We start from the raw sequence: 12,851 nt of genomic DNA, 5'->3' as shown, positions 1-12,851 counted from the left end.
GAGGAATGTTTATCACTCTTCTGCACTCCTTCAGAACTTCCCACTGCAATGAGGCCATACTCCCAGCTATGGCTGGTTAGCTGGGCTGCCCCCTTGCTTGACTGTGAACTCCTGGAGGGCAGGAACTATGTTTGCAACCTGCTGTTTTTCCAGACAACCAAGCACAGCGCTTTGCACATATTACACACTTGAAAAAAAAAAAAAAGAATATTTTCTACTGGATTATACACACTCGTTAAGGCCATGTGCGATGAATCTCTGATGTCAGGTGGCAGGAACAGACAGACAGGAGTTTGATCTTAGACCACAGCAGCTATGTGACCTTGGGGAGGTTATTGAAATTTTCACAATTGGCTTTCCCATGTGGAAAATGGTGACAATAGGGCCAACCTCACAGGATTATTGTCCGGATTAAACATCAAGCTGTGCATTAAGTGGCTGGGTTGTATCTGATACATAGTAAGCTTCAGCAAATGTTGGTTCCTTCCTCTCTTTTCTGGGCCCCTCTCCACTCAGGATCTAGTGAGGTGTTTCAGCCAGAGCAGGAACTCAACAAAGGTTTGCAGAGTGCCAAGGAAAGCTCTAGATGATTTTATCCCTTGGACAATAGTTCTACCTCCGTTCATACCACTTCAAAGTTTTATTTTGGGAACAAGTTGAGTTTGGGTGTCTCTGTTCAAACTGATTTTAAAAAGTTAAGTTGTTCCTTGTAGTCATGGGCAGTCATTGAGGGAAATAGTTCAGGTGTGGAAGGAGGGCTGCTTGGAACACAAGAGTACTGAGGAAGCTGGCTTGGGGGAGCACAGCTGATCTACCCTGGAACCCTAAGTCCTGGGTGGGGTGGGGGTCCTCTTACAGGTACCTTGACGCGGTGGATGTTGGTCCCACTCATGCTGCCACTCCGGTCAATGAGGAAGATAAACTCGCCATGGGTCTTTCTCAGGTTCGGCTGGACTGACTGGAGGTCAGGGCAGAAGTTGAGCATGATGACAGAATGGTGGGGAATGTCCTTGTGGAGGCGTTTCCGGATGATTTCTGTCTGGAGGAGAAAGGAAAACTCTCACTTGGGCATTCCAGGGGTCCAGAGCCGCTCCTGGGGGCTCAAGCTGGTCCCCGCACTACTCACCAGGCTTTGTCAAGATCCCACTCACACTCTGCACGAGAGAGTCCCAGGTTGACTGCACCTGGCTCTTCTGTGTGTTAGACTTTCGCAGTTGCAAGGACTTTGGAGGCAGAAAGACCGGGGTTTAAAATCCCAGCTCTCACCATCCAGCCGTGTGATCTTGGGCTAGTCCCTCCTCTGGGTCTGTTTCTTCATTTATAAAATGGGGCAAATGACGTCCCCTTCCTAGGGCCAGTAGAGGATGACCCTGAGCAGGAAGTCCCCGCATAGGTACAGGCTGGAAAGCGTCTCTCTGGCTTTCACCCCCAGTGTCTAAGCCACTCTCTGGCTCATCTCCCCTGGGCTTACTGATTCTGATTCTCTCCCTCTGCTAACTTCCTACTCATTCTTCAGATTTTACCTCTTTAGGAAACCTGCCCCCATCTTTAGGGTGGACCGACTAGCTTCCTCCTCCGTGGTATGAAGACAAGAGTACCTATCTCACCGAGTTATATGGACTCAGTGCAATGCTTGTGAAGCCTGCTGCCTGGGACAGAGCAGCTATTTCTGAACAGGATCCACCATCACCAAACCCTCTGGGGTTTAACTTAGAGCCCCGTACAGAGATGGGCTCCTAAACATTAAAGGGATGACGGGACCATTGTTCTTTATCTATTTTTGCGTGTTCTTTTCGCTGGCCCTGGCAAGCTGCTGCTGAACGTTGCTTCTGGACGCACCCACGCACGCTGCGCCAAATCTCATTTCCTCCGTCCTCACTCTGCCCCTCTCTCTCTCCCTCCACTCCGACTTCCTCTCTCTGTCTCTTTATCTGACTGTGTCTGCGTACCTGTGTCTCTGTGTCTGTTTCTCCGTTTTTATTGGAGCCCCTTCCTCAACTCAACCGATGACATCATCACGCACACAGGTGTTCAAACCCAAGACCTAGGGGTTGTCCTTGGTTCCTCTCTGTCCTCACCCCGTACATCTACCATTCAGCAGAGGACCATTAGTTCTGCAGCTAAGATGTGTTCTGAACGTGTCTTCTGCTCTGTCTCCACCACCACGACCCCCGTGCAGGACAGTACCGTCTCTTGTCTAGACCCTGAGTGTCCTCTTTCTGCCACTTTTTTCTCCCTGTGGTCTATTCTTTTTTTTTTTTATTTCACTTATTTGAGAGAGAGAGAGAGTGCACAAGCAGGGAGGGGGGCAGAGGCAGAGGGACAAGCAGATTCTCTGCTGAGCAGGCAGCCAAAGGCGGGGCTCGATCCCAGGACCCCAAAATCATGAACTGAGCTGAAGTCAGACGCTTAACCAACTGAGCCACCCAGGCGTCCCTCCCTGGGATCCCTTCTACATAGAGCAGGGAGTGTGATCATTCTTGTCATCTTGTTGTTTAAACAATAGCTTCCGCTCATACTTTGCATCATGGTTATGAGACTCCCTAATGCCTGACCCCTGTCTACCCGTCCACCCATCTTTGCCCACTCTGCTTCTGATACTTCAACAACACCAGCCACCTGTTTCCCGAACATGTCACCATTGTCCTGCTTCTGGTTCTGGGCACGGTCTTCCATTCCTCACCACTCACCAGGTCTCATTCTCAGACAGGCTTTTTCTAAACCCCAGGCTAACCAGCATGCACACTTATCACTTATTATCATATTATCCTGCTTTATTTCCTTCATGGTCCCCAGCCCTCTCCACACTCATCTAGCTCATTCATTTACTTGTCTGTGTTATAATGTAAGCTTCACGAGAACAAGGACATGTTATTTTTAGTGTTGAACAGAGCAGACATCTATTAGAGACACAGTATTGGTTGAATGAATAAAGGAGAGGATGAATCTGTGTAGGTCTTTTTATCTCCCACTGACCTATGTGTGCATCTCTGGGTTTTTTTTCCCCCCAGTCTGTCTGTCTCTACTTGTCTCTGCTTCTCTCTGCATCTCTGTCTCTTGTACATGGTGTCTTCCTCTGTCATTTGCCCCTCTTTGCTAAATCACAGCTTTGGACAGCTTGTCACACCCACTCTTCCTGACTGATGTTCACCCTCTGGATGCCTGCCTCCCTCCCTTGGTGAGGGATCGCGCTCTCCCTCCCACATGGAGCTCCTTTGCCCAAGGGCGCTGCCCAGCCTTGCTCACTGGAAGACACAGCCCAAGGTAGCAACAGCGACATCTGCTGTTGAAAGGAGCCCTTCTGGGAACCTGATTTTTGCCTCTCAGAGAGGTGGCGTGGGGGCCCTGGCTCGGGATTCTCCAGTGTCTCCTCCAGCTGCCCTTACCCAATTACAATAAACTCATCACTTCTTAGCAGCTTTGGGTGATCCCTATCATCCCTGGAGCTCATGAGAATACAGGGTATTTGCATAACCGACCCAAGGTGGCAAATTCTCATTTGCTTCAGCAGTCCCAGATCTAATTGATAAGTCTTGGCAGGCAGGGGAGACAGCCCCAGGCCTGGGAGCCCCACTGCCCCCACCCTTGCCCACGTGCTATAGTTCTCAAAGCTCAGGGGCACTCCCGCTCTGAGAACCTGGCCCCAGCCTCTTCTCCCAGTTGACTCATCTGGGTGAGAGGGCCCCTCGGGGAAGGCAGGTGTTTCCAGTGGGGTCCCTAACATGGGATGATATGGGTCGTGAGCTACTGACCCTTTCCCTTTGCTATCCTTCCTACCTCCCACCAGGCCCTCCAGTGGGATGTCCAGCAATGGGAATGACGTGAGCTGGAAGCAGTCTACACATTCCCATACCTCCCCCCTCTGCCGTGGTCCTCCACCAGTCAGGGAGGGGCTCTTAAATCCAGTGAAGCTGCCCCCCAGGATCGACTCTAAGTGCTTAGCCTCATGTCACCAAAGTCAACTCCCAAAAGAACGGTCTTCCCCTCCTCCCAGCTCACCAGTTCTTTTGGGGTGCTAAACCTCAGTGTTCTCATCAAAAACGGGGAGACCAGAAAAAGAAGTGTGCCATTGTTCTTAAACCTGCCTTGGCCTTCAGGGCCTGGCTTGGTGTGCAGGGCCATGAGCAGGAAAGACTGCTGGTGTAACTTGTAGCCGGTGTCCCAGCCTCCTACCAGCCTTCCCCAGCCCACCCCTCCCCTCTGCTGAGGCCTCCTCATGCTGGCACTTCAAGGGGAGGGCGGGGGCCGAGAAAGGGTCTTCTTCAGGCTTTCTCCGCTCTGCCTTTATTCTTTACATAATAGTAACAAGGATCTCAGAGGAAGGACGAGCAGGACACCCTTTCAGCAGGTGGGAAAAGGGAGGCCTAGGGGTAAAGATTGGGCTGGGAGGGCACCTGCCTGTAGGGTCCTGGGGGTCCCCTGGGGTGGAGTAACCTGGAGAAGACCAAGGTTGTTTCTGCCACCGGCCTAGAATGTCACCTGGCTTAGGCCTCTTGGTGACACCAGGAGAAGGTGGCCTGGCAGGAGGCGGGAGGACAGGGTGCCTGCTGCATCTGGATGTCCATCTTCCCAGCGGTGCCCCAGCCCACTGAGGGAAACACGGACGAGGATCTGCCACCAGCTTGCTGTGGGAGTGACCAGGCAAACCACCCCCTTCCCCTGCCCAGTATCTTCATTGGTCCAGTGATGCCCAAGTGCCCAGTGTCACCCCACTTCTGCCACCATGGACTCGGTCCCAGCCACCCTCACCTGTCTCTCTGCCCTGCTGTCCTTCTTCATCCCTTTAATGAACTCCGTTCTTCCTTTCAAGTGCTGCTCAAACTCTCCCAGGGTCATGTCCCCTTTCTCCATCAGGACGTGTGGCATGTGGGGCTCTGCAGAGATGAGATGAACTCTTGGCACTTGTCCGAATTGAGGGCAATACCAGGGACCTTGGTTTAGGAGCAGAATCTTCAGGGAGGGGAGGACTCCCAACTGGAAGAGGGGGATAGATCCCTGACTGCCTGGAGGGGTGGGGGGGCCTTAGCTGGCAGGCAGGAGAGCCTAATGGTCTCAGAGAACTCACTACCCCTCTCTGGACCTCAGTTTACCCATCTGTAAAATGGGAGAGAGACCAGGTTCTGATCTTTTCAGATCCTGACATTTTATGAATCCTTAAAGAGACAAAAGAGTTACTCTCTGAGTGTTCAGAGCTGGGAGGGCCTCACTGAGCTTGGGATTTCAAAGGTCATCTGTTCAGCAGCCTTGGAGGCAAAGTACCCTAATGGGTACCCCGAGGTCTCTGGAGCTAGAATCCGGGCACTCAGCTCTGCCAGCTAGAGTCATGTTTCCAGGAGCCACGTAGTTGGTCTCCTCTCTCTGCCACACCCCCCTGCGCTCTCCCTGGCCTGGCCACTGGATAAGGGGCCACGTGTCTCTGCCCCACGGGATCAGCATGTCTTCCTTCCCACAGGCCTCCCAGGGGCCCCGCCTGGTGCACCATACCGCTGGGGTGGATGAGGATCTCCACGGGCCGGTCGAAGGTATGCCTGTTGGCCAAGGTGATAATGATGCTCTTGGCCGATCGTGCAGACGGGGCGGCGTCGGCCCGGATCTCGTGGGTGGGACTCTCCACCCCTGTGTGGAACAGAAAGGCAGAATAGGCTCAGCAGTCTCGGGAGAAATAGGGGCTCAGTGGGGGGAACATGGAGACCCAGGTCAGAGATGAGAGGCTCCTGACTTGCTGTGTAACCACGGACAGGCCTCCTCCATTCCCCGCATCTGCAAAATGGGGGCTTAGACAGATGGTGTCGATGGCCTTTCCTGCCCCGACCTCAGGATCCACTGGGGTCAAAGGGTTGCTTCCTCTTAGGGCACATAAAGAAAGAGCTCAACGTTCGGATCGCTGGGCACTCTGTAAATGCCTTTTGTGTTGGAACATCATGCTGCTCTGGGAGAACACTCATTGACAAGAAACCATGTCCTTGTATCCCTTTAAAACCTTGAGTGGGCTGGGGACGGGAGCCATCAGAACAATGGTCCCCAACTCTGCCTGCACATTAGAATCACCTGGGAGCTCTGAAATATTCCAATCCCCAGGACATCAGTAGTCAGACCACTGTCATCAGTAGTCTGGGTGGGGTCTGGGTGGCAGGATTTGAAAGCTCCCCAGGTGATTCGACCATGCAAGGTAAGAACCAGGAAGCACCTCTGTGCCTGTTTCCTCTAGGAGAGGACCAAGGATGTCCATGCCCCCATGGACATCGCCCCACGGGAGCCATTGAGGTGGGTATGGGAATAGTCTTGAAACCTGTCCTTGGGAGGGGCTCATCGTTGGGCCACATGTTGGGGGGCATGAACTTCAGGATGTCTTCCATCTGGGCAGGACCACTTCCCTTCCCTCCCCTTCCTCTTTATCCCTGTCAGCTTTTGGCCCAAAGCCCTCTCCACTTTGGGGCCTCAGGCTCCCCGAATCCAGGTCTGGGCAGCTGTGTCTCACCTGCGAGCAGGCAGGGCCCACGAATTTCCAGCTGGAAGCTGAACTCATATTCCATGGGGTTGGACACATCGGTGTCCAGGAGAGTCGCCAAGCACAGCTTGCTCCAGGGGTCCAGGGCGCGGGTGCCGTAGCAATGCTTGTCTTTGCTGGGAAGGGGGTGGAGAGGAGGAGGAAGGGGAGGAGGAGGAAGCAGGGGGCCAGCGGAAAGACGGAAGAAGATGGTGAGCCCCGGGCAGCCCTGGCAGCCCTGCAGCCCAGCTCTCAAGGGGCTCACGAGCTTCCTCCCACCTCCCACCCTTACTCTGCCTGCCACGCCACATGCCTCCAGGGAGGGCCCAGACTCCGATGTAAGGCGCAGCTACCTGGTAGGCCTGGTGCCCCCTACCAGTGGCGCACGTTCTCACTAGCGCCCTGAGAAGAGGCATCAGGGCCCCCATCTCCCCATTTCCCACATGGGAAAACAGAGGCTCCACAAGATGCGGCGGCTACCCCAAGTTCCTACAGCTAGGACTTGGCAGAGAGTGCGTCCTTGCCAGGTCAGTCTGGCTCCACAGTGAAGAGGTTAACACCACATCACCCCATTTCTTGGCTCCCTGCCCGTCTCTGTGAGCTGGGAGCCCCTGCACAAGCCACTTCTCCAAGCCTCAATTTCCCATCCATGAAATGGAGGTAATAATGAGGTGCCTTGAGGGAGTGCCCTGCTGAAGGCTCAGGTTTCTGGGCTCTCTTTCTGGGTCATCCCCACCCTGTCTCGGACGGACCCTGCTCCATCCCCCACCCCCAGGGCCACACCCTTCTGTCCTGAATGGCATTCGATCACTTCCTTTGTATCGCTCACTGCTGTGTTTCTGAGCTCCATCTATGTGGCGGTCTGCAAACCAGCCTTTGCTGGGACATGGTATCACTTAGGAGCATCTGTTATCTTGGACTTATTTCTTCCTGCCCCCCTGTGTCAACAGATAACACCGCCATGAAGATCCTCATCTGCGTCCCTTTTTTGGGCTTAGGAAAGAATTTCTCTGGGGCTCCTGGGTCAAAAGCTTGTGTGCTGTCTTTAACCTGCTGACATTGGCACAACCGAGCCTTCTGTGTCTGAGAGGCAGGGCCTACCAGGGCTGGGGACATTCAAGGCCTCGGTGGGTCCAGGAACGAGAGGCCTGGGAGGCCCTGAGAAGCTTGTTCCTGCCCCTCCCAGCAGGCGGAGTGAAACAGATGCTCTCGGGAGAAGCAGGTAGCAAATCCCCATGAACCTCAAAGTTGCTCAGACAGAGTGACACAAGAAAAAATAAGAAGCATAGGTAATACCAAGTGCTAGTGAGGAGGAGGAGAGAAGGAGACTCTTCCGTCCGCTGGTAGAAGTGGAAACTTACCAGCCTAGAAAGCAACCTGGCAATACGCAGCATGCGTCTGGTGTTCCTGGTCTGACATTGGCTTGTGCCGCCTGCTTCTCTGCTGTGCTGACAAGGTGTCCTTGCCCTAGGCTTCAGGATCCTATAATCGGACTCCCCATCATCCCTCTGACCTCTCTCTTTCTTGGGGAGTTCAGTAGTTTAACTGGTCATTAATTATGAGTGTTATTTTTATGTCAAAATGGTACAAAGATCCTCTGGAATAGATTTTAAAAATTCACACATGAATGATAAAATACAAGACCTCAAAAGACATCTGAATGCAGCAGGTAAGAAAGGCCTCCTTTCTCCCTGCACAGGAAATGCTCATCCTCCTCAGTCCTCAGGTGGGGAAAAGGGAGGAGACCCAATTTCAGCAGCCGGGGCTTCAGGCTGTGACCCATCTTCTCTTCCTGCCACCCCTCCAGGGGAGCAGAGAGAAACTGTACTGCCCTGGGCTTGTAGTATTCCCAGCCCACCTTGCTGAAACCCCTTGTAATGGCTTTTTGTTGCTTTGGGAGAACCTGAAGTTGACCAGGGCCACAGGACATCCTGTGTGTCTACAGCCTCATCTCCTATCGACCTGCTTTGGTTTCCCTCTGGAGTCCTGTCCTTGCTACCTCAGGGCCTTTGTCCCTGCTATTTTCACCTGTGGGAGTGTTCCTCTCTGTGCCCACTTCTCCGTCATGGCTCAGCTCCCAGCTGAAATATCACTCCCCCGAGAAGCCTGGCCTCCCTCTTAGCCCCCCAGGGTGGGTCCCTCTTTTATAGGTCAGCCCAATGCTCTTCTCCTTCATTGCACTTTTCACATCATTAATTATGCATGCAAGCACAGAAACAATTACCTACATATCAGTAGTGTTCTTAGTTGGATAATGATGTCTCCCACCCAGTTCCACTTAGGAAGGAGACATGCTGGTTTGGTGCCCTCTGTATCCCTAAGACTCAGCTCAGTGTCTAGCACCTAGTAGGTGCTCAGAAAATACCTCTTGTGTGCTTATAGAATAAAGCCTGGAAATTCTCATCCCAAGCTGTCCAAATACCAGAGCTTCTGGCCGATAGCGACAGGGGGCATTTCAGGGAGATTCTTAAATGTTCTAAAAGTGAATGGAGGGGAACAATTATTCAGATGGTGACCACCTTAGCACTCAGCCTCGCCTTCTTCTCTCTCTCTCTCCTACCCCTCACTCCCCTGCCTTCATCCAACTGACTCCCTGTGGCCACCCAAGGCTCTGCCCCTGGTCCGGGCTGGGGCTCCTTACCTTTGGGCCTGCTGGGTGGAGGGGCCGATGCTCTCGGTGCAGAACTGAGGCACGGTCGGGGCGCAGACAGAAGGCAGCAGGACCCGCACAGCCCCGCTGGGCAGCGTGGGCAGCTCCGAGGAGGTGCTGACAAAGATGGTGACGTTCTCCATAGGGGCAATGGTCCCCAGGTTGACCACGAACAGGATCCGCTCCAAATCCTCATCCAAAGCCACCTTCCCTGGTGTGCAGGAAGGAGGGATGACAGAAACCCCGTCTTGCAGAGTGTTCCCTAAGTGACAGGCCTGGAGTCAGCAGCTATGCATATATTATCTCTAGTTCCCTGTAACTGTGGTAGGTTTGCGAGCCCCTTTTGCTGATGGGAAAACCCCGGCTTAGCGTGGGGATACGACTTGCCCAAGTTACTCAGTAAATAAATTACTCATTGAACCCGGATCTGAACCCACAGGGGTCTGAGGCCAGGCCCCGTGTACTTTCTGCTGGGAGTGGCAGGCTGGGACCCACAAAACCCCGACAGAAGTCACGTCCCCGTTCCCAGACTCTGCTTCCCCTCAAAGAATCACATTTAAGCCCCCTCCCAGCTTTGGGGCAAGAGCTTTTGTTCAATTCTCTCTTGTTGTTTGAGAGGCCCATTCCCTCACCCCTCCTTAGCCAACGTCACCCAGCCACCAAGCCCTTCATGGAGACCTCCCTGGTCCCCACTCGGCCCCTCTCTCCCTCCTCCGACATTATCCAGACCTCTTCTGCCATAGCCACTCCCACCTCCTGTTGTGGTTACCCTGAAGCATGTCCTAGCCCTTCTTCCAGACTGTAAGCAGCCCTAACAACTTGAAGGCAATTTGGTATCTTACATGTGCTGGGTGCTCATTGAAAGATTCTCGAATGTCTTAATGATCAGATCACAGACCCAACGGTAAGACTCTCTTACGTCACATGATACTTGGTCTGAATTCAAATCCTGATGGTCACTAACGTGCTGTGTGACCTCGGGCTGGTCACCCACCCTCTCTGTGCTTCAGTATCCTCAATAGCAGGCCCAGTAGCCATGATTTGAGTCCTTACACTGTATCAGAGACTGTCATCTCTGCAACCATGTCTCTGTTGAGCTTTGGGGGTATACAATTACTAGTTCCATTTTACAGATGAAGTTTAATTTTTTATTTAAGCTCATAGCATTTGCAAGCAACAGGATGGGGAGTCAAGCCCTGGTATGATCATTCCACAGCCTCTGAGCTTAAGGGACGTGCTCTCTATAGAGATATAGAGGTGAGAGCAGGAACAAGGTTCAGAGAGGTTAAATGATAGGCCTGAGGTCACACAGGATTCCTGACTCCTGGTTTAGTGCTCTCTCTCTACCCTATCCCACTGCTGTCCTTCCAGTCTGCTCGAGACCCCAGCCAGGCCCGGGCCCCGCCTCAGCCCTCTGTCCTCCTCACCTGTGAGAGTTGTGGCTCGGAGGCGGGTGCCCTCAAAGTGGGCGCTGTCCATCTTGGCTTTGTCCTTGATCTGCACTGTCACGACACGGTCAGCAATGACTGCCTCAAAGCCGACCACCGTGGTATATTCATCCAGTGGGTACACGAAGAGGCCTGCAGGGGAAGGGCCCAGCATCACGGGGTGCCCCAACCGCACCCTGCACACCCCGCCCGAGGGAGGGAAGCCAAGCCTTTGACCTGCCAGATGGATGGATAGTACTCACTGCCACTTAGAAGATGCTGGGGGACTCCAGCTGGGGTGGGGGGGGGAGAGGGGGGTAAGTGCACCAGAAGCACTGTGGGGGCAGTGGGGCGGCTTGCAAAGGGACAGATCTTACTCCGCAGGCATGTGAGACCCATGTGGCCAGGCCGTCTGAGTTTTCAAGAGACAGTGGAAATCCGGTGGAAAATTGTTGTGTGTGCCAAGGAGCTGGGGCATCGGAGGAAACAGACTAAGGCTCTAATCCAGTCCAGGCCACCCCTCCAAGCCTGGTGACCTTCGATAAGACACTTCTTGAAGCCTCACAGCCCCATCTATAAAATGGGGCCAAGAGAACCAAACTCATGAGGTTGTCGCGAAACTGGAAAAAGTAGCCACCATGATTTAGCTGTGTGCCTCATGTTTTTATACCTTAGTGCTTCTCAGACTCTAAGAGCACATGAGTCACCTGGGTGGGGGGCCCGCGAACCCTGGGGCAGCACAATGCCTGGCCCATGGTGAGCCCCGCATAGACCCCGGCTCCCATCCCTCTGAGCCTCAGCCTCCTCATCTCCAAAATGGGGAGACTGGTTCTCCCTGCATGAGGAAAGCCCAAAGACCCTCCCCACATTGGCCAGTCCTTTATCTCCTGGGCCCCTAGCAAGTTCCATTTTAAGTTGCCCCCTGGAGATTTTCCTAAACAGAGGACCAGGGTGATCTGCTCTGCCCAGGAGGTTTCTGAGGAAAAGTCAGTTTCCCTGCAGGTTCCTCTGGGGACCGAGAAGGTTGGGACAGAGGGTGGTACCCCAAGACATGAAGCCTGGATTAGGAGGCCCCCATCGCTGGGGACGAGGAGGAATCTTAGCCACAACAAGCCTTTACACAGCCCCTCTTGGCCAGCCTTCCCGTGACCCCCTTCCCGAAGTGGGAAGGGAGGCGATGGATTGACAGACTTCTGCTGGCCAGGGTCCCGCACTCTCTCGACTGCCCCACACGGATGATTCATAGTCTCACACTGCTTTTCATTCCGCGTGGTCCTTCCTCATGCATTACCTCATCGGCTCCTCCTGCAAACCCTGGTGTCCAGACAGGCAGAAGAGCATCTCGACCTGGAGAAGGACAGTGGCTTCCCCAATGTCACAGAGGCAAGAGTGGGAACTCCTGGTTCTCCGTAGAGTCTTGATGCCTCTCCTACTGGGAGGCTCCCTGAGAAAGTGGGGGGACCGGCCATTTGAGGCAGGTGGGCCTGCCTTGTGGGCTGAGCCCAAATCCTGACCTGATATGCTACTGGCCTTGAGGCCTGAGGGGCAGAACCGCCATGCCCATTTCACAGATGAGCAAACTGAGACTCCGAAAATGTACATAACTTGCCCTGTGTGGATCCTGTCAAGGTGAGGATTACCCACGGGGGAGGGGGCCCTGGGGAAGCCGCAACAGGGGTCCTCACCCTGGAAGGGCTGGGCTTCCAGGTTGCCATAGGTGAGGGAGGCAGTCAGCCCCAGGGCGTAACCACTGACGAAGGACGTGACATCAGAGGCGGTGAGGGGCAGGGCTGCCCCTGTGATCTGGTTCAGCAGACCAGGCATCCCGCTGGCTACTCAGCCTTCAGGGCCTGCAAGAGACAGGAAGGGTGGGAAGTGGGGAGATGGGCCCCCCATCCCTTCCCAGCCCAGGCCACCACTTCCGCCCACACAGGCAGCCAGCATTCATGCCCTTCCCGGGGAGTGACTCCTGCTCGCTCTCAACCATCCCCGAGAGAAATGGGAATTCCATTTCTGCCCATTTCACAGCAGAGAAACCGAGGCCTGAAGACGTGTGAACTGCCTGGGTTCACTCAGCGGGAGGGAGCAGAGTCAGGGCGAGAGCCCGAGCAGGTTCACAGCCAACCTGGAATTCTCCCCAATGGGCAGTGGTCCCCGAACTCTGGATGGGAGTCCAGGGACTCGGGGTCTGACCCCATCCCTTTGTCAGCCCTTTAATCTCTGAGCTGTGGCTGCTTCCTCAGCAGAATGAGGGAACGGGGATGGCTCACCACATCCCTCCTTCTCT

The 12,851-nt window shown here is 54.1% G+C and overlaps 1 protein-coding gene across 1 annotated transcript in view; it reads right to left on the bottom strand.

Annotated features, from left to right (window-relative positions):
• Positions 1-12,388, bottom strand: part of VWA5B1 (von Willebrand factor A domain containing 5B1) — a 39,546-nt gene extending 27,158 nt beyond the window's left edge. Inside the window, exons 1-7 of the mRNA XM_021683523.1 lie at positions 12,250-12,388; positions 10,565-10,717; positions 9,129-9,399; positions 6,479-6,624; positions 5,485-5,616; positions 4,750-4,874; positions 863-1,039 (exon numbers count right to left, since the gene is read on the bottom strand). Of these exons, the coding sequence (XP_021539198.1) occupies positions 863-1,039; positions 4,750-4,874; positions 5,485-5,616; positions 6,479-6,624; positions 9,129-9,399; positions 10,565-10,717; positions 12,250-12,388 (1,143 nt within the window). The remainder of the gene's footprint in view (positions 1-862; positions 1,040-4,749; positions 4,875-5,484; positions 5,617-6,478; positions 6,625-9,128; positions 9,400-10,564; positions 10,718-12,249) is intronic.
• Positions 12,389-12,851: the final 463 nt, after the last annotated feature.

The sequence above is a fragment of the Neomonachus schauinslandi genome, chromosome 4 (genome assembly GCF_002201575.2).
Source record: "Neomonachus schauinslandi chromosome 4, ASM220157v2, whole genome shotgun sequence".
Classification (NCBI taxonomy): domain Eukaryota; kingdom Metazoa; phylum Chordata; class Mammalia; order Carnivora; family Phocidae; genus Neomonachus; species Neomonachus schauinslandi.
Note: the sequence above shows the minus strand (reverse complement) of the source record. Positions and strands in the feature narration are given on the sequence as shown.